General features: G+C 47.6%; 1 protein-coding gene and 1 pseudogene across 2 annotated transcripts in view; one reads left to right on the plus strand and one right to left on the minus strand.

Annotated features, from left to right (window-relative positions):
• Nucleotides 1-5,890: 5,890 nt before the first annotated feature.
• On the minus strand, nt 5,891-9,447 carry LOC121534439 (annotated as a pseudogene).
• A 1,283-nt stretch (nt 9,448-10,730) lies between these two features.
• The window catches only part of LOC121535315 (phosphatase and actin regulator 1), a 109,091-nt gene continuing 98,066 nt past the window's right edge, over nt 10,731-21,755 (plus strand). The window contains exon 1 of one of the 2 annotated variants that reach the window (XM_041842261.2): nt 10,731-10,970. In XM_041842261.2, coding sequence (XP_041698195.1) covers nt 10,859-10,970 — 112 coding nt within the window. In that variant the 5' untranslated portion in view covers nt 10,731-10,858. The remainder of the gene's footprint in view (nt 10,971-21,755) is intronic. The other variant, XM_041842262.2, reaches the window with a different exon arrangement.

The raw sequence follows: 21,755 nt of genomic DNA on the forward strand, positions 1-21,755 counted from the left end.
CAGCGGCGTCGTGTATTTCCTGGAGGGAGTGAAACCCCTTTTTCAATCTGTTACACCTTAAGATGTTGTAATCAGCAATGTCAATGTCCTTATTCGGGATCGAGCCATTTAGCCAAGTCTCTGCGAAAACCAAAATATCCAGACTTGTGTCATGCACCCAGATATCAAGAAGGTCCATCTTTGACATCAAACTTCACACGTTAATATGTAACAGCCCAAGCCCTCTAGGCGATTTGAAAACAGTGGGGATATCCATATTTGTGGTATTTAAAATAATAGCACAGTGGGCTTCCCAATGTACAGTAAGAGAGCTAAGAGTTGAATTCAACTTTATGGTCACAAGATTATTACTGACAATACCCCTGGGAATATGTTTACCTCTAGCAGTACGATAACGCTGTGACATAGTTGTCACGACTTCCGCCGAAGTTGGTGCCTCTCCTTGTGCGGGCGGCTATCGGCGGTCGTCGTCACCGGCTTTCTAGCTGCCACCGATCTACGTTACTGTTTTGCATTTGTTTTGTCTTGTTTGTACACTCCTGGTTCCCATTGTATGATGATTATTTCCCTATTTAACCCTCTGGTTCCCACATGGTTTTGTGCGTGTTTGTTCGTTGTGTTGTGTCATACGCTTTTGTGAGCTGGTGTGTTTTCCCTGCGTGGAAACTAGTGTTTGTTTTTCAGAGTAAAGTACGTTGTGTACTCAGTTCTGTGTCCTGCGCCTGACTCCATCCTACCGCTGCACATTTGACACCCTGACAGAAACACGCACCTAATATGGAGTCAGCAGGTGCAGCCAGTCCTCCGGTACCCGTGGAGGAGCGCGTCCAGCAGCACGCAACGATGCTCCAGAATCTGGACACTGCGATGGATCGCGTGTTGCAGACCATGGAGCGATGGGAGAGAGGGGATTTTCCCACAACCCCAGCAACTTCAGGTCAACCCACACGATGTCCACCCCTCCGTCACCTGGACCCAGTGGGATTCGGCTCTCGCTCCCGAGGGCATATGATGGGACGGCTGCCGGGTGCCAGGGGTTCCTGCTCCAGGTGGAGCTCTACATGGCGACCATCCACCCGGCTCCCTCGGGATACGAGAGCGTGTCCGCCCTCATCTCCTGTCTGTCTGGGAGAGCGCTTGAGTGGGCCAACGCCGAATGGGGAGGAATAGACGCAGCGTTGGTTTGCTATGAGGATTTCACCCGCCGCTTCCGGGTGGTTTTCGATCATCCACCGGAGGGGAGAGTGGCGGGAGAACGCTTGTTCCACCTCAGACAGGGGAAGAGGAGCGCACAGGACTTCGCACTGGACTTCCGGACCTTGGCGGCCAGCGCGGGATGGAATGAGAGGGCCCTGATCGACCATTACCGGTGTAGTCTACGTGAGGACTTCATTGGGAGCTGGCATGCAGGGACACCACCCTTACCCTCGACCAGCTGGTGGATCTATCTATACGGCTGGATAACCTGTTGGCCACCCGCAGACGTCCGGATCAGGGTCCGTCCCTTCCATCGCCCAGCACCTCCGACCCTACCCCTATGGAGCTCAGAGGTGCTGCTCCTAGGGTGACCGGAGGGGGGGCCGGTTCCTGCACCAAGTGTGGCCGCAGAGGGCACACTGCTGGTCGGTGCTGGAGAGGTTCCCCAGGGAGTCGAGGCAGCAGGCAGGGCACTGGTGGATCATCCCAGGTGAGTAGGCACCTGACTTACCCAGAGCTCCCTGTTGCGCACATGTATGTTTGTATAGAATTTCCTGAGTTTTCCCCGCATTCCCAGCATAAGGCGCTAGTCGATTTAGGCGCAGCTGGGAACTTTATTGACAGTTCATTTGCACGTAGATTAGGGATCCCTATTGTTCCTGTTGATGTGCCCTTCCCTGTACATGCCTTAGATAGTCATCCTTTAGGGTCGGGCCTGATTAGGGAGGTCACAGCTCCACTATGGATGAAAACGCAGAAGGGTCATGAGGAGAGAATTAGTCTCTTCCTGATCGATTCTCCTGTGTTTCCTGTGGTGTTGGGGCTTCCGTGGTTGGCCTCTCATGACCCCACTATTTCGTGGCAACAGAGGGCTCTCAAGGGACGGTCACATCAGTGCTCAGGGAGGTGTGTAGGTGTTTCCATAGGTGCAACTACGGTGGAGAGTCCAAACCAGGTCTCCACTACGCACATTCCCCCCGAATATGCCGATTTGGCTCTCGCCTTCTGTAAAAAGAAGGCGACTCAACTACCACTCCATCGACAGGGCGATTGTGCAATAAATCTCCAGGAAGGCGCAGCACTTCCCAGGAGTCACGTGTATCCTCTGTCTCCGAATCTCTGGGACAGGGATACATTCGGCCTTCACTTCACTGCCTCCTCAAGTTAATTTTTTGTGAAGAAGAAGGATGGAGGTTTACGCCGGTGCATTGACTATCGTGGGCTAAATCAGATCACTGTGAAGTACAGTTACCCACTGCCTCTCATAGCCAGTGTGACAGAGTCATTGCACGGGGCGCGCTTCTTCACCAAATTGGATCTCAGGAGCGCTTACAACCTGGTGCGTATCCAGGAGGGGGATGAGTGGAAGACGGCATTTAGTACCACCTCTGGGCACTATGAGTACCTCATCATGCCGTACGGGTTGATGAATGCTCCATCAGTCTTCCAATCCTTCGTAGACGAGATTTTCAGGGACCTGCACGGGCAGGGTGTAGTGGTGTATATAGATGACATTCTAATATACTCCGCTACATGCACCGAGCATGTGTCCCTGGTGTGCAAGATGCTTGGTCGACTGTTGGAGCATGACCTGTACGTCAAGGCGGAGAAATGTCTGTTCTTCCAACAGTCCGTCTCCTTCCTAGGGTACCGCCTGTCCGCGTCAGGGGTGGAGATGGAGAATGACCGCATTTCAGCCGTGCGTAATTGGCCGACTCCAACCACGGTAAAGGAGGTGCAGCGGTTCTTAGGGTTTTCCAACTACTACCGGAGGTTTATCCGGGGCTTTGGTCAGGTAGTGGCTCCCATTACCTTCTTGCTGAAGGGGGGACTGGTGTGACTGCAGTGGTCAGCTGGGGTGGACAGGGCTTTTGGTCACCTGAAGGCTCTGTTTACCTCGGCTCTCGTGCTGGCTCATCCTGATCCCTCCTTGGCATTCATAGTAGAGGTGGACACATCCGAGGCTGGGATAGGAGCTGTGCTGCCTGAGTGCTCGGGTACGCCACCAAAGCTCCGCCCCTGTGCTTTCTTTTCGAAGAAGCTCAGCCCGGCGGAGCGAAACTATGATGTGGGGACCGGGAGCTGTTAGCTGTTGTCAGGGCTCTGAAGGCGTGGAGGCATTGGATTGAGGGGGCTAAACACCCTTTCCTCATTTGGACTGACCACCGCAATCTGGAGTACATCCGGGCGGCGAGGAGACTGAACCCTCGCCAGGCAAGGTGGACCATATTTTTCACCCGTTTTGTTTTCACCCTATCCTACAGACCAGGTTCCCAGAATGCTAAGGCAGACGCACTGTCCCGGATGTATGACACAGAGGAGCGGTCCACGGATCCCACTCCCATACTTCCGGCTTCTTGCTTGGTGGCACCGGTGGTATGGGAGGTTGACACGGACATCGAGCGGGCGCTACGTACGGAGCCCACTCCCACCCAGTGTCCAGTTGGGCGTCTGTAAATTCCGGTTGATGTCCGCGATCGATTGATCTGTTGGGCCCACACGTCACCCCCCTCTGGTCATCCTGGCATCGGTCGGACAGTGCGCTGTCTTAGTGGGAAGTACTGGTGACCCACTTTAGCTAAGGACGTGAGGATATATGTTTTCTCCTGCTCGGTGTGCGCCCAGTGCAAGGCACCTAGACACCTGCCCAGAGGGAAATTACAACTCCTACCCGTTCCACAACGGCCGTGGTCACACCTATCGGTGGACTTCATGACGGATCTTCCTCCGTCACAAGGTAACACCACGTTCCTGGTCGTTGTGGATCAGTTTTCTAAGTCCTGCCGTCTCCTTCCTTTGCCCGGTCTCCCTACGGCCCTACAGACTGCGGAGGCTCTGTTTACCCACGTCTTCCGGCACTACGGGGTGCCTGAGGATATAGTGTCTGATCGGGGTCCCCAGTTCACATCGAGGGTCTGGAGGGCGTTCATGGAACGTCTGGGGGTCTCGGTCAGTTTTCACCCCGAGAGTAATGGGCAGGTGGAGAGAGTTAACCAGGATGTGGGTAGGTTTCTGCGGTCCTATTGCCAGGATCGGCCGGGTGAGTGGGCGGCTTTCATCCCCTGGGCAGAGATGGCCCAAAACCCCCTCCGGTTCTGGCACCGTGGCATCAGAGCCAGATCGAGGCACCTGCGGTGGATGAATGGTTTAGGCGCTCGGAGGAGACCTGGGACGCTGCCCATGTGCGCCTGCAACGGGCCATCAGGCGACAGAAGGCGAGCGCCGACCGCCACCGCAGTGAGGCCCCGGTGTCCGCACCGGGGGACCGGGACTGGCTCTCGACCCGAAACCTGCCCCTCCGCCTGCCCTGCCAGAAGCTGGGTCCGCGGTTTGTGGGGCCATTTAAAGTCCTGATGAGACTGAACGAGGTATGTTATAGGTTACAGCTCCCCCCTGATTACCGTATTAACCCCTCGTTCCATGTGTCTCTCCTCAGGCCGATGGTAGCAGGTCCGCTCCAGCAGTCTGAGGTGCGGGAGGTGGGCCCCGGCGTACACTGTACGAGCCATCATGGACTCAAGACGTCGGGCGAGGGGCCTTCAGTACCTCGTGGAGTGGGAGGGGTACGGTCCGGAGGAAAGTTGCTGGGTGCCGGTGGAGGACATCGTGGGGTCTTCCTTACTGCAGGAATTTCACCGTCCCCGAGGCCGGCGTCGGCACGCTGCTGGAGCCGTGTGTCAAGGGGGGGTACTGTCACGACTTCCGCCGAAGTTGGTGCCTCTCCTTGTGCGGGCGGCTATCGGTGGTCATCGTCACCGGCTTTCTAGCTGTCACCGATCTACGTTTCTGTTTTCCATTTGTTTTGTCTTGTTTGTACACACCTGGATCCCATTGTATGATGATTATTTCCCTATTTAACCCTCTGGTTCCCACATGGTTTTGTGCGTGTTTGTTCGTTGTGTTGTATCATACGCTTTTGTGAGCTGGTGTGTTTTCCCTGCATGGAAATTAGTGTTTGTTTTTCCGAGTAAAGTACGTTGTCTACTCAGTTCTGTGTCCTGCGCCTGACACATTTGACACCCTGACAATAGGGGGAATGGGATGAGTTACCCGAGCAGGGGTTGGGCTGTTTTTGAGTCAATGTTTTGTGTTGGCCGAGAGAACTTATGCCCCTTTCATAATTGGACGCAAGCCATCCTTCTTGTAAAACTGGGGCCTCTCCCAAAAGTGCTCAAAATGGTCAATGTACTCCAAATCTATCGGGGAACAGTGGTATTTAAGACAGTGGTGTGGCCAGAGGAGACAACTAAAGCATTCCATTCCGTGACCCATTGTTGGTAGAGGCCCGGAAATGAGAACCCGCTCGCCTGTCTCCTTTAGCCTGCCTATGAGCCCTCTGAAGTAATCTTTTAATTGCTCCGATTTATGAAGATTGATGTCGTTTGTACTAACATGAATGACTACTGTGTGAGCATTCGGGTGCTTCTCCATCACAGCATGGTCCTGGTGATCTATGTCACAAACATGGGCTCCAGGAAAGCAGTGGGTCCATGCTTCCGCGACCACCACATCCCTAACTGTGGAGCTCCCTTTAACAACCACCACTGGCCCCCATAGCCTTGCCTAGCTCACTCACAGCCCTGCCCAGTCCAGCACAACCCAGCCCAGCCCTCTCACCAGCCCGACTAGCCCTCTCCCAGCCCTCTCACCGGCCCGCCTAGCCCTCTCCCAGGCCAGCCCTCTACAGGCCCACCTAGCCCTCTCTTAGCCCAGCCCAGCCTAGTACAGGAAAACCCAGCCCAGCCCTCTCACAGTGGATCTTGAGGACATGTCTGGAACCGGCCTGGCGGTGCAGATCGTCTATGACCTAGGCGATGACTACCCCAGACCGGGCCTCACATTCTGCAATGGCCAGGTGGGCTGGGTTGGGCCCCTTACTCAGCATGTGTTCTCGTCGGTAGAGGTAGAACTTCCACACCTGGGACGGGCTCCGAAAGAAGGCCTCAGGGGTGGCTAGGTCCTGGGGACAGAGATAAACAGGGACATGGATGGGGGAGGTTAAGGTTAGAGGTCAGAGTTCACAGGGCAAGGAGGTAGAAGTCGCATTCCCCTGCTCAAACTTTGCATGTATCAACCAATGGTTGCATGCCATGTCATCGACTGTGCCTTGATTGCTATAACATACAGTGGGGAGAACATACAGTATTTGATACACTGCGGATTTTGCAGGTTTTCCTACTTACAAAGCATGTAGAGGTCTGTAATTTTTATCATAGGTACACTTCAACTGTGAGATACGGAATCTAAAAAACAAAAATCCAGAAAATCACATTGTATGATTTTTAAGTAATGAATTTGCATTTTATTGCATGACATAAGTATTTGATACATCAGAAAAGCAGAACTTAATATTTGGTACAGAAACCTTTGTTTGCAATTACAGAGATCATACGTTTCCTGTAGGTCTTGACCAGGTTTGCACACACTGCAGCAGGGATTTTGGCCCACTCCTCCATACAGACCTTCTCCAGATCCTTCAGGTTTCGGGGCTGTCGCTGGACAATACGGACTTTCAGCTCCCTCCAAAGATTTTCTATTAGGTTCAGGTCTGGAGACTGGCTAGGCCACTCCAGGACCTTGAGATGCTTCTTACGGAGCCACTCCTTAGTTGCCCTGGCTGTGTATTTCGGGTCGTTGTCATGCTGGAAGACCCAGCCACGACCATCTTCAATGCTCTTACTGAGGGAAGGAGGTTGTTGGCCAAGATCTCGCAATACATGGCCCCATCCATCCTCCCCTCAATACGGTGCCGTCGTCCTGTCCCCTTTGCAGAAAAGCATCCCCAAAGAATGATGTTTCCACCTCCATTCTTCACGGTTGGGATGGTGTTCTTGGGGTTGTACTCATCCTTCTTCTTCCTCCAAACACGGCGAGTGGAGTTTAGACCAAAAAGCTCTATCGTTGTCTCATCAGACCACATGACCTTCTCCCATTCCTCCTCTGGATCATCCAGATGGTCATTGGCAAACTTCAGACGGGCCTGGACATGCGCTGGCTTGAGCAGGGGGACCTTGCGTGCGCTGCAGGATTTTAATCCATGACGGCGTAGTGTGTTACTAATGGTTTTCTTTGAGACTGTGGTCCCAGATCCCTTCAGGCCATTGACCAGGTCCTGCCGTGTAGTTCTGGGCTGATCCCTCACCTTCCTCATGATCATTGATGCCCCACGAGGTGAGATCTTGCATGGAGCCCCAGACTGAGGGTGATTGACCGTCATCTTGAACTTCTTCCATTTTCTAATAATTGCGCCAACAGTTGTTGCCTTCTCACCAAGCTGCTTGCCTTTTGTCCTGTAGCCCATCCCAGCCTTGTGCAGGTCTACAATTTTATCCCTGATGTCCTTACACAGCTCTCTGGTCTTGGCCATTGTGGAGAGGTTGGAGTCTGTTTGATTGAGTGTGTGGACAGGTGTCTTTTATACAGGTAACGAGTTCAAACAGGTGCAGTTACTACAGGTAATGAGTGGAGAACAGGAGGGCTTCTTAAAGAAAAACTAACAGGTCTATGAGAGCCGGAATTCTTACTGGTTGGTAGGTGATCAAATACTTATGTCATGCAATAAAATGCAAATTAATTACTTAAAAATCATACAATGTGATTTTCTGGATTTTTGTTTTAGATTCTGGCTCTCACAGTTGAAGTGTACCTATGATAAAAATTACAGACCTCTACATGCTTTGTAAGTAGGAAAACCTGCAAAATTGGCAGTGTATCAAATACTTGTTCTCCCCACTGTATGATGTGATTAGCTGATACTTAAAATAACTATCCAGACATTGTAAGATCTGGCAGGCGTCAGCAATGCCTGGGCAGAGGAACGCGCCCAGAGTCTAAGGGGTCAGGATGGAGAGGGATGGGTTAAGTCCACAGTGTTAGGGGCAGGCTGGGTGAGACTAAGTAGGTAGGTAAAGAGCAGGTGGGAGGACTGGGTTACAGTTAGACCGGCAGGGCACGTTGAGTTGTAGCTTCAAGGAGGAGATCGCAGAAAAAAAGGGGGAAAATAAACATGACATTTTTTCATATTTAACAGAGTGTGAACAAACTCCCGTAAATAAACACTTGGGGGCACTCAATCAAGCAGGATGGAACAATCACAACCCGAAGGTTTGCGTTTTGTTTTGATTCTCTCTCTCTCCCTCAAAGTAAATCTCTACTGAGACTGTCCGACTTAGATTAACTGATACTGGCTCCAGCTCCTTGGCACTGCACACAGTAACCGTGGTTACGCAAGTAACACCCCACCCTCCTCCCCCTTCTCACTCTTGTTGTCAAGATAAATCTGTTGATAGGGCACAGAGACATATTATGTGAAGAAACAGACAGACCCCTCTTACCACAATGACCCTGGATCCACCCTGACACTGAGATCAAAGACTCAACTTTGACACAACAACAAGATGGAAAATATTACCTATTTAGCGACACATTCACACACACACACCCGTGCAGTGTGTTAATTCTACAATTTCATACAGTACATGTCATACAGTGTATGGAGGTTTATGTAGATATGGAGAGAGAGAGAGAGAGAGAGAGAGAGATAGAGAGAGAGAGAGAGAGAGAGAGAGAGAGAGAGAGAGAGAGAGAGAGAGAGAGAGAGAGAGAGAGTGAAAGAGGGAGAGAGGAAGATAGAGAAAGTATATCTGTAGCATTGTGTAATCATCTGTGTGTACATTAGCATAAAAAGCATGACTGTGAAATGAATGCCTGTAGGTCTATGTATGTGTGTTTTACATTACCTGAGATTGCCATTTCCTCCAGTAGCCCGCAGCACCCCTGAAGGTAGGAACTCCACTCTCTGCACTCACACCTGCTCCAGTAATGATGCTATGTGCCTGGCTTTAAAGAAGACCTTTCGAAATTCAGACATATCTACAGAAGAGAAAAAATAATAAATCAAGAGACATTATATTATTACAGTAGTCCCATCTAGCTCAGTTGGTAGAGCATGGCGCTTGCAACAACAGGGTTGTGGGTTCGATTCCAACAGGGGACAAGTATGAAAATATATGCACTCACTACTGTAAGTCGCTCTGGATAAGAGCGTCTGCTAAATGACTGAAATGTAAAATTATGGCTCTTTCAGCACCAACCTATTATTCAACAATAGAAAGTCAAGCCAAGGTCTGGAAAGGCACATGCAGGTATGAGAGGAGGACATTGTGTTGCATGTGGCAGTACCTAACCTGAACTGGCCAACTCTACCAAAGGTCAATGAATCACTGGAGAAGTCACGCTGCGAGGACCAAGTCCAATGTCGAACAATCATTGTCGCTTCACCTTTCAGTGTGGAAACAACGTTGATTCAACCAATGTGCGCCTGCCCAGTGGGAGTCTACCCAAAATGTTATAAAAGTTCTGAATCTGAATGAGCAAATTCGTTCAAATCAGCTGTGGCTCTAAAATGTAAAATGTGTATAAAACATTTCAACACAGCTTTTAATAAAAATTAAAATAATTTCCTCAACGATACATTTCTAAAACTCTGAAAACAGTGATGTGATGAGCCATCAAGTCAGGATAAAATTGACATGGAGGTAAAGAAGTTGTGCATTACATTTTAGTAGACGCTCTTATCCAGAGCGATCAAGGTTAAGTGCCTTGCTCAAAGGAATATCGATAGATTTTTCACCTAGTCGGTTGGGGGATTAGAACCAACGACCTTTCGGTTACTGGCACAACGCTCTTAACCACTAAGCTACCGATCATTACATTGAATAGCCTATGTTCAGAATATTTTGAGTTCATACATAACATTTATAACACGTCCATACTGAACCAGTAGAGTTAACAGATGGCGAAGCAGAGTTTGTTTACTTTTCTTACAGTAATTAGTTTGAAAAACCGTAAAGACTCCCTTGCTGTCGCAAAGCATTGACGTTTGCTCCAAAATCTGGTCATGGCTAGAAGGGATCCAGATTTTGTCAAATTAACTTCAAAGGTTGTTGTTTTTTGTATTTTAGCTCACCCTAAACCTTTTCCTAACCTTAACCTGCTACGTTAATTTTCCTAAGCTGCTGCATAAATTATCCTATAAGAAATGTCAAATCTGACGTTAATTTGACAAAAACTGGAACCTTTCTAGCCAAACCCCAAAATCCACTGGGGTAAAATATGTAATCTAGTTTATACTGCACTCTGGTGGTGTTAAAACATTGCATTTCCTCTCTCCTGACCTCACACTTGTGATGCTTTCTTTCTTTCTTTTTTTCTTTCCACTTTGCTGATACGTCCATAAAGGACCCTATATTTCTAATTTCATTCCACAAGATGGCGTTGGATAGGCTATTTTGAAAATGTATCACCGAATGTATCACACAATTTACAGTTGTGTCTTTTGGTTTGTCATAGCTTACATAAATGAAGGAAAATAATGTTAATGTTCTCATAATGTTAGCTTTTATAGGCAGTCATATGTAAGTTCAATAACCTCGAATAAATCCACTGACTGGTCTGATGTTTCCATTTATTCGATTTTTCCCCCCCTCTGATATTCCATTCTCATTCTGCTGTAGGGGTATTAAGGAGCTCTGTAATAGCAGCTCCTTCTCCTGTTCTACCCTTTCTATTTATTTCTCTCCCCATCAATACCTCCCGGTGATCGGCCGTGGCTCTGTGTCTGTCCCAACCAGCCAGTCGTCACTGGACGCTGCTCAAATTGATGGCGGCTTCTCCGGAAGACCATATAGACCGCCGGCCGATCAGGAGAGTCCGGTCCAAGAGCGATACCCCATACCTCGCCGAGGCCAGAGTCTCCTTCAACCTGCACACAGGTAGGTTTCTTCTCACGTGTGGCCATTGATTCTCAGAGCGTTAGCTGCAATGTAGGCTATAATGCAACTGCACCAAGCCTAACTATTGTAAACGAACGGTTTTGTAACATAGAATTATATGTTATAGTTATTTTTACTGAGACTACTCGATCTGCACTATTGCCAGTGAGCATGTAGGTTCTAGTTCATGTATAATGGTGACATTTGGTTTTGCCTAATTTGCCATTTTGGTGGCATTTTGGACAAGTTTATCATATTGAATTGTCTGATTGGTGAATTGATACTTTGTTATTAGGCTATGTAAGAATAAGAACAAAATTAATGGTCATTGTTCAACGTGTGATTTGATTTCGTTAGAGAACGGCATTAGGTCATTTAATTCAATTCAGTTACATAATAGAGGGAGCATTCGACTGACAATCTGAGCCCCAACGTGATCGTGTAGTCATCAGCAAGGTGTTCGGGATTACACCGGAGATCCCTGACAGAGAACAGATTGGTGTTGGCTGTTAAAGCACCCGTGTATGTTAGATACATCCAAGTTATTATGTACAGTGCAATATTATTGGTATATTAGATGTTGATTAGATTTTGTTTCAGGCTTGTGGGAAACGTACACAAATTGCTCTCCTCTGCCCGCCTAGGTATTGCATCCATTGTTACCATGGTGACTTGGCATAATTTTCGGCTTGAGTCAGTTGGTAGCCCACGAGAGGCATTCATTATGTTTTGCATTGTAATAGCATACAACTTTATGCAGCCAAATGTAGCCAAATGTAGCCTAGGCATCCGATCACATATCGCAGTTATTCTTATTTCGTTATCATGCAAAATATAGTCTGTGTAATTGCATGATTGCCATGATGAATTTGTTCAGAAATAAATAGCCTTGGAGCCTTTTGCATGGTTTTAGTTGGCATATAGTCCATCCATCAGTTCAATAGTCTTGCAGTGCTTCTGTCACGCAGCCGGAGCTGTCCACAGTGCTATGGTGCTGAAACGGCTAGATAGCCCAAATTGCGTTGCGTACATGGACAAACTTAGAATAACTTAATGTAAAGTCTTTAAATGTTTTTTTTTCTTTCTGATCTTCTTTTCTGTATTAATCTGCTACATTTTGTTTAACAAAACCATATTGCCTCATTTCTGTTATGGTCATCCATTTCTCCGTCCAGCCGAATTGCAGTTGTTTCCCGAGTCACACCCACACTATGAGTGATCTTCTGTGACTAAACTGCAGCATCAGTCCCTATGGTGTTTAGATGGACTTTACTGTGTTATTGATTAACAGTCAATATTGCACCGACTTGTAGTCCTTTGCATAGTTACAGGAATAAATACTTTGCAGACTACTGATGCATTCTGGAAATGTCTACTATCTTGTGTTTTGATTTGTCCAAACCATATTTTGTTTTACTATCAACTGCAAGGAATTTAAAGAGGACAGTTGGAGCAGGGTACTTTACCCCGACCTTTCTAAAACAGTGCCCCCAATCCTATCAGGTAGGCTAAATGCTGTCCGCGATTTTGTGTGTTGTATGGGTGTGCCTTGAGGGAGGGTGGGAGGGAGAGAGGGAGCGAGGGAGAGGGAGGGAGGGAGCGCTAGAGAGAATGAGAAGAATAGAGCGAGAGGGGGAATGATGGAGGAAGGGAGAAAGAGATGAAGAGAGAGATGTGAGGGGTGATGAAGGGAGAGAGATGAAGGGAGAGAGAGAAACAGAGCAACAGAGACAGAGGATTTCCATGTGGTTTGAGGCCAGCAGGAGGCCACGCAGAGCTGCCATGTGGAAACAAGGTCACCAAGTAATTGAGTCCAGATGAGCCCTGAGGTAACCTGGACCCAGTTCACACTGTCTGTTCTAATGAGCCCGTCACTCCGTGGTAGGTAGCATGCTGTGAGGGTTATGACTTAGCATGTCTGTCCTCCGTTTGCCACCTTTTTGGGAGGTGGCCTTAGAGGAAAGGGGACAGAAGAATGGGGACCAGCACTTACAGGATTCATGGAATAGACCTGAAGCATGCTGCTACTGAGTCGGAGTATGTGTGAGAGTGAGTGTGTGTGACTATGAGTGTGTGTGAGATCTGACACCGTATTGTGATCTGTGGTGTCTGCCACAGACAGATTGTCATACAGTATACAGTAGCAGCATGCTTCAGGTCTATTCCGTGAATCCTGTAAGTGCTGGTCCCCATTATTCTGTCCCCTTTCCACTAAGGCCACCTCCCAAAAAAAGGTGGCAAACGAAGGACGGGCATGCAATCTGTCTGTGGCAGACACCACAGATCACAATACGGTGTCAGATATCACCTACACTCACAGTTACACACACTCACACACACACTCAGATATCTGAGGACAAAACATTCAGAGGGGACAACAGTTTAATTATCTGAGGACACAGTTCAAAAGGCAGAATATTGTCTGATTGGTTGATGGTGTTGTGGAAAATCACTATACTTTATTAACAATCAAAGTTCTTACAGAGTTTTTGTTGCATCAAGATATTACTTTATTAGAGTTTCAACAAAGCCGATGCCAGTCTGCAGAGTGGCACCCCCTCTTCTTCTTTCCCTCCATCTTATATAGTCGCCTCCACACACCCTAGCTTTAAATTCCTCCCTCCTCAGTTTCCCGCTCTTTTATTCCTCCGCCCACTCCCTTTGTCTATGGTGGCGGCTACATTCGACTTTCATTCAGTTCAGAATCCTACACTCAATCAATCCTAATCTTGCAAAAACACTCATGTTTAGTTTAAACTCTGTTCAACCCCGGCTCTTTTCACTGTGTTTGAAGATAGAAACAAAAGGCCCAAGCCAGTTTCAGTCTCTGATATGATAAGACAACCATGGATCTAAGTAAGAGAAAGCAATTTGACCCTGGGTCAGCTTCCCTCTTTTACCCACACACACAGTGAAATGACCCAATTCAGTTAGCCACAAATAATGTTAACTATATGTTTATGATTAACTCAGTTTCACCTAATAGTCTATTAAAAATACACATCAATGGACATGTTGATCCAGGGTCAACATAATAAAGAGGATTCAGGATCATCGACCGCTTGGAGAAATCAGTACGTGCAGTGCTATTTGTACTCTGAACTGTTCACCATTTGTGGTGCTGAAACTGCTGAAACATTTGGATCCCTGTTCTCCCAGTATCACATACAGTAGGCACCGACAGACATGGTCTTTGCAGTATATATATATTTTTGTGTTACATTTTACATTATTTGCTCAGAACGTTTCTTGCATTATTACATGCAGACGTAAATAACTTTTGGAAATTAGATCGGTGGTCACTTACCAGCATTTCGACCAGAAATGTGACTTTCCTGAATTGGATCCTTTGTTTGTACCCCCCAAGGCAATTCCACTCATCCCAGGGGCTGCTCCAAGACACCGTCGATGGAGAAGAGGAATATGGAGTGGGATTTTTGTCCAACTCAGGAGGCGTGCATACCATCCACCACTTTCGAGTATATTACTCGCTAATGTTCAGTCCCTAGACAATAAAGTAGACGAGCTCAGGGCAAGGATGTCCTTCCAGAGAGACATTAGTGACTGTAACATACTCTGTTTCACGGAATCATGGCTCTCTCCGGATATACTGTCCCTGTCCATACAGCCAGTGGGGTTCTCCGTACATTGCGCGGACAGGAAGAAATAACTCTCCAGGAAAAAGAAAGGTGGAGGAAGGTGTATGTTTCATGATTAACTAATCATGGTGTGATTGTGGTAACATACAGGAACTCAAGTAATTTTGTTCTCCAGATCTGGAATACCTCACAATCAAATGCCGACCGCATTACCTCCCAAGAGAATTCTCTTCGGTCATCGTCACGGCCGTGTATATAATCCTTCAAGCCGACACAACAAAAGCTCTCAAGGAACTACACTGGACTTTGTGGAAACTGGAAACCACATATCCTGAGGCCGCATTTATTGTAGCTGGGGACTTTAATAAAGCAAACATGAGGAAAACACTTACGAACTTTTATCAACACATCTCCTGCGCTACTCGCACATCAAGAACTCTTGACCATTGCTACTCCCCCTTCTGGGATGGCTACAAGGCCCTCCCCAGCACTCCCTTCGGCAAATCAGATCACGCCTCCATTCTGCTCCTCCCCTCCTATAGGCAGAAACTTAAACAGGAAGTACCCGTGGTAAGGACTGTTCAACTTTGGTCTGACCAATCAGAATCCAGGGCTTCAAGATTGTTTTGATCATGCAGACTGGGAAATGTTCCGGGTTGCCTCTGAGAATGGCATTGACATACACTTTATATACATAAGTATGTGGACACCCCTTCAAATTAGTGGATTTGGCTATTTCAGCCACACCCATGCAATCTCCATAGACAAACATTGGCAGTAGAATGGCCTTACTGAAGAGCTCAGTGACTTTCAAAGTGGCAGTTCTTTAAATTTCTGCCCTGCTAGAGCTGCCCCGGTCAACTGTAAGTACTGTTATTGTGAATTGGAAATGTCTAGGAGCAACAAAGGCTCAGCCGCGAAGTGGTAGGCCACACAAGCTCACAGAACGGGACCGCTGAGTGCTGATGCCTCTGGAAGCAACATCAGCACAAGAACTGTTCGTCAGGAGCTTCATGAAATGGGTTTCCATGGCAGAGCAGTTGCACACAAGCTTAAGATCACCAAGCGCAATGCCAAGAGTCGGCTGGAGTGGTGTAAAGCTTGCCGCCATTGGACTCTGGAGCAGTGGAAACGCGTTCTCTGGAGTGATGAATCACGCTTCACCATCTGGCAGTCTGACGGACGAATCTGGGTTTGGCAGATGCCAGGAGAAAGTTTGGTGGAGTAGGAATAATGGTCTGGGGCTGTTTTTCATGGTTCATGCTAGGCCCCTTAGTTCCAGTATTTGCTACAGCATACAATTACATTCTACACGATTTTGTGCTTTCAACTTTGTGGCAACAGTTTGGGGAAGGTCCTTTACTGTTTCAGCATGATAATGGCCCCGTGCACAAAGCGAGATCCATACAGAAATGGTTTGTCAAGATCGGTGTGGAAGAACTTGACTGGCCTGCACAGAGCCCTGTCAAGAGACCTCAACCCCATCGAACACCTTTGGGATGAATTGGAACGCCGACTGCGAGCCAGGCCTAATCACCCAACATCAGTGGCCGACATCCCTAATGCTCTTGTGCCTGAATGGAAGCAAGTCCCTGCAGCAATGTTCCAACATCTAGTGGAAGGCCTTCCCAGAAGAGTGGAGGCTGTTATAGCGGCAAAAGGGGGACCAACTCCATATTAATGCCCATGATTTTGGAATGAGATGTTCGACAAGCAGGTGTCCACATACTTTTGGTCATGTAGTGTGTACACTGACTCAGTGACCGAGTTTATCAGGAAGTGCACAGAGTTGTTCCCACTGTGACGATTAGAACTATCCAAACCAAAAATCTGGGATAGATGGCAGCATTCGCACAAAACTGAAAACGCGAACCACCGCATTTAACCACGGCAACGTGACTGGGAACATGGACGAGTACAAATAGTCCAGCTATGGCCTCCGTAAGGTAATCAAACAGGCAAAACGTCAGTACAGGGACAAAGTGTAGTCGCAATTCAACGGCTCAGACACGAGACGTTTGTGGCAGGGACTCCAGACAATCCCGGATTGTAAAGGGAAAACCAGCCACGTCGCGGACACCGATGCCCTGCTCCCGGAAAAGCTAAACACTTTCTTCACCGGCTTCGAGGAAAACACAGTGCCGTCGACACGGGCCACCGCCGCTCACCAGGACTGTGAGCGCTCGTTCTCCATGGCCGACGTGAGTAAGACATTTAAGTGTGTTAAACCTTGCAAGGCTGCCAGCCCAGACAGCATCCCTAGCCTCGTCCTCAGAGCATATGCAGAATAGCTGGCGGTAGTGTGAACAGACATATGAAATCTCTCCATATCCCAGTCTGTTGTCCCCAATTGCTTCAAGATGTCCACCATTGTTCTTTTACCCAAGAAAGCGAAGGTAACTGAACTAAATGACTATCACCCCGTAGCACTCACTTCTGTCATCATGAAGTGATTTGAGAGGTTAGTTAAGGAGCATATCACCTCTACCTTACCCAACACCCTAGACCCACTACAATTTGCATACCGCCCCAACAGATCCACGGATGACGCAATCGCCATCGCACTGCACACTGGCCTATCCCATCTGGACAAGAGGAATACCTATGTAAGAATGTTGCTCATCGACTACAGCTCAGCCTTCACCACCATAGTGCCCTCCAAGCTCATCAATAAGCTCAGGGCACTGGGTCTGAACCCCGCCCTGTGCAACTGGGTCCTGGACTTCCTGACGGGCCAACCCCAACACCTCCGCTATGTTGATCCTCAACGCGTGGGCCCCATGACCACGTGGCCACGCTTGTCCCCAACTCAATCATCAAGTTTGTAGACGACACTACAGTGGTATACCTGATTACCCACAATCACGAAACAGCCTACAGGGAGGAGGGGAGGGCCCTGGCGGAGTGGTGCCAGGAAAATAACCTCTCCCTCAACAAAATGAAGCAGCTGATCGTGGACTTCAGGAGACAGCAGAGAGAGCACACCCCCATCCACATCAACTGGGCTGCAGTGGAGAGGGTGAAAAGCTTTAAGTTCCTCTGCGTGCATATCACTGACAACCTGAAATGGTCCATCCACACAACCTCAGGAGGCTGAAGAAATTCGGCTAGGCCCCTAGACCTCATGAACTTCTACAGATGCACCATTGAGAACATCCTGTCGGGCTGTATTACTGCCTGGTACGGCAATTGCACCGTCCGCAACCGGTCACTTTAATAATGTTTACATACTGTTTTACCCACTTCATACATTTGAAGTCGGAAGTTTACATACACTTAGGTTGGAGTCATTAAAACTCGTTTTTCAACCACTCCACAAATGTCTTGTTAACAAACTGTTATGATGAGTTTCTAGGGTATCAAGTACTTAAGAATGTAATGATATACTTAGACACTTTTGATGGGGAGTTCATATACGATATTTAATATGGTACCATGGTTCGTTATAACAGAAGAAGGACATAGACCTGCCTCTGCCATCTTCCGAACTGATTTGAACAAAGAGCCACTCTCCCTTATATACCCTCTTTTTACAAGTTTCTTCACGAACATCTGCTAACCCTCAATGGGCATTCCCTTCTTTGATGTTATTACTCTTTACCTCCAAGTCATATATCCTGTCCATCAATCATTCTAATATCAACATCAGTAATCTCCTTTGACATAAGGAATGCAGACTCTGTGGCACAAAGCCACTTATCTACCAACTCTCCCCTGGGTCACACAACACTATGAAATGACATCATTACAGTCCACTTTTTTTTTTTTTGTGGTAAGTAACATTACTCAGATATAACATTACCTAATCCAACAATTCACCTATTACGTCATATAAAATACAATATTCTCCAATCAGTAGTATATACAGTGAGGGAAAAAATTATTTGATCCCCTGCTGATTTTGTACGTTTGCCCACTGACAAAGACATGATCAGTCTATAATTTTAATGGTAGGTTTATTTGAACAGCGAGAGACAGAATAACAACAAAAAAATCCAGAAAAATGCATGTCAGAAATGTTATAAATTGATTTGCATTTTAATGAGGGAAATAAGTATTTGACCCTTCTGCAAAACATGACTTAATACTTGGTGGCAAAACCCTTGTTGGCAATCACAGAGGTCAGACGTTTCTTGTAATTGGCCACCAGGTTTGCACACATTTTGTCCAACTCCTCTTTGCAGAACTTCTCCAAGTCATTAAGGTTTCGAGGCTGACGTTTGGCAACTCGAACCTTCAGCTCCCTCCACAGATTTTCTACGGTATTAAGGTCTGGAGACTGGCTAGGCCACTCCAGGACCTTAATGTGCTTCTTCTTGAGCCACTCCTTTGTTGCCTTGGCCGTGTGTTTTGGGTCATTGTCGTGCTGAAATACCCATCCACAACCCATTTTCAATGCCCTGGCTGAGGGAAGGAGGTTCTCACCCAAGATTTGACGGTACATGGCCCCGTCCATCGTCCCTTTGATGCTGTGAAGTTGTCCTGTCCCTTTAGCAGAAAAATGCCCCCAAAGCATAATGTTTCCACCTCCATGTTTGATGGTGGGAATGGTGTTCTTGGGGTCATAGGCAGCATTCCTCCTCCTCCAAACCCGGCGAGTTGAGTTGATGGCAAAGAGCTCGATTTTGGTCTCATCTGACCACAACACTTTCACCCAGTTCTCCTCTGAATCATTCAGATGTTCATTGGCAAACTTCAGACGGCCCTATATATGTGCTTTCTTGAGCAGGGGGACCTTGCGGGCGCTGCAGGATTTCAGTCCTTCACGGCGTAGTGTGTTACCAATTGTTTTCTTGGTGACTATGGTCCCAGCTGCCTTGAGATCATTGACAAGATCCTCCCGTGTAGTTCTGGGCTGATTCCTCACCGTACTCATGATCATTGCAACTCCACAAGGTGAGATCTTGCATGGAGCCCCAGGCCGAGGGAGATTGACAGTTATTTTGTGTTTCTTCTCCTCCTTGTGTAGGTCTACAATCTTGTCCCTGACATCCTTGGAGAGCTCTTTGGTCTTGGCCATGGTGGAGAGTTTGGAATCTGATTGATTGATTGCTTCTGTGGACAGGTGTATTTTATACAGGGAACAAACTGAGATTAGGAGCACTCCCTTTAAGAGTGTGCTCCTAATCTCAGCTCGTTACCTGTATAAAAGACACCTGGGGGTCAGAAATCTTTCTGATTGAGAGGGGGTCAAATACGTATTTCCCTCATTAAAATGCAAATCCATTTATAACATTTTTTACATGCGTTTTTCTGGATTTTGTTGTTATTCTGTCTCTCACTGTTCAAATAAACCTACCATTAAAATTATAGACTGATCATGTCTTTGTCAGTGGGCAAACGTACAAAATCCTGGTGGTCCTCTGTAGCTCAGCTGGTAGAGCACGGCGCTTGTAACGCCAAGGTAGTGGGTTCGATTCCCGGGACCACCCATACACAAAAAAAATGTATGCACGCATGACTGTAAGTCGCTTTGGATAAAAGCGTCTGCTAAATGGCATATTATTATTATTATTATAAAATCAGCAGGGGATCAAATAATTTTTTCCCTCACTGTATATATGACTAGATCCTAAACTATGCTAGATAACTGACCCATCATCTTAGACATGCTACCAAGAAAAACATACATATAAATAAATTGTGACCATCATGACATCATCCCCACAAATACAATGATCCATGACAATTCCTAAGTTACATGGATATTACAATATATTCAAATAAATAAATAAAAAATAAAAATAACTTCAGTCTTCTTCATCCATGTTCAGTCAGAGGAACCTCAAGCTTTTCACTGGTCACTTGGGGCGCTATCTGATCGACTGACATAGTCTTCTTTCCACATCTTCAATCCTGTAAACCTTAAAATCCACTTTACACATCTCCAGCTTAACATTCCCCATTCCTCAATCAACATTATCAATGGACTCTAAACTGGAATAACATGATGTATATTAAGAATTATTACTCTTAATGCCTTCCTGCATGTCTCTAATATTTCCCATAGCTTTAGTTAAATTCCCAATACCTTCCTAATCCTTATGTCCAACATGTATCCCCTATATAATCAGATACATTCCCACATTATCTACTATAATAGCATCCAATGCTATGTGATTATTAATTTCATAGTCTAATGAGTGACATCTCAGACCCAATTGCTTGAAAACCCATGTCACGATCGTTGACAGATGAAGCGGACCAAGGCGCAGCGTGATAAGCGTACATTCTTTATTTGTAGTACACCACACAAACCAAAACAAACGATATGTGAAGTCCTAGGTTACAACACAAACCTTTCGGAACAAGATCCCACAAATGACTAGTGAAAACAGGCTGCCAAAGTATGTTCCCCAATCAGAGACAACGAGCTACAGCTGCCTCTGATTGGGAACCACCCTGGCCAACATAGAAATAAACGATCTAGAACAAAAACCACAGAAAACTAAACATAGAAAATCCACACCCTGGCTCAACAATTAAGAGTCCCCAGAGCCAGGGCGTGACAGTACCTTGGTGCGGGGAGCAGGAACAGGCCGGACCGGGCTGGCGACGTAAACCACTGGCTTGGTGCGAGGGACAGGAACAGGCCGGGCTGAACTGGGAACACGCACCACTGGCTTGGTGCGGGGAGCAGGAACAGGCCGGGCTGGACTGGGAACACGCACCACTGGCTTGGTGCGGGGAGCAGGAACAGGCCGGGCTGGACTGGGAACACGCACCACTGGCTTGGTGTGGGGAGCAGGAACAGGCCGGGCTGGACTGGGAACACGCACCACTGACTTGGTGCGGGGAGCCGGAACGGGCCGGGCCGGACTGTGGAGGCGGACTGGAGGTCTGGAGCGAAGAGCTGACACAACCCATCCTGGCTGAATGCCTACTTCCACATAATATGTGTGAGGCATCAGCACAGGACGTACGGGGCTGTGCACTCGTACTGGCGCTACAGCACGTGGTACTGGCGCAGGATATACGGGACGAGGAGGAGTACTGGAGACCACGAGCGTTGAGCCGGCACACCCCGTCCTGGCTGAATGCCCATCTTTGCACGACACGTGCGTGGTGCTAGCACAGGACGTACAGGACTGTGCCGGAACACTCGCGGCACAGTACGTGGCTCCGCATAACACGGAGCCTGCCCAATCACACGCTTCCTAGCCTGAGTATGGGGAGTTGGCTCTGC

This window comes from Coregonus clupeaformis, chromosome 21 (assembly GCF_020615455.1).
Source record: "Coregonus clupeaformis isolate EN_2021a chromosome 21, ASM2061545v1, whole genome shotgun sequence".
NCBI lineage: Eukaryota > Metazoa > Chordata > Actinopteri > Salmoniformes > Salmonidae > Coregonus > Coregonus clupeaformis.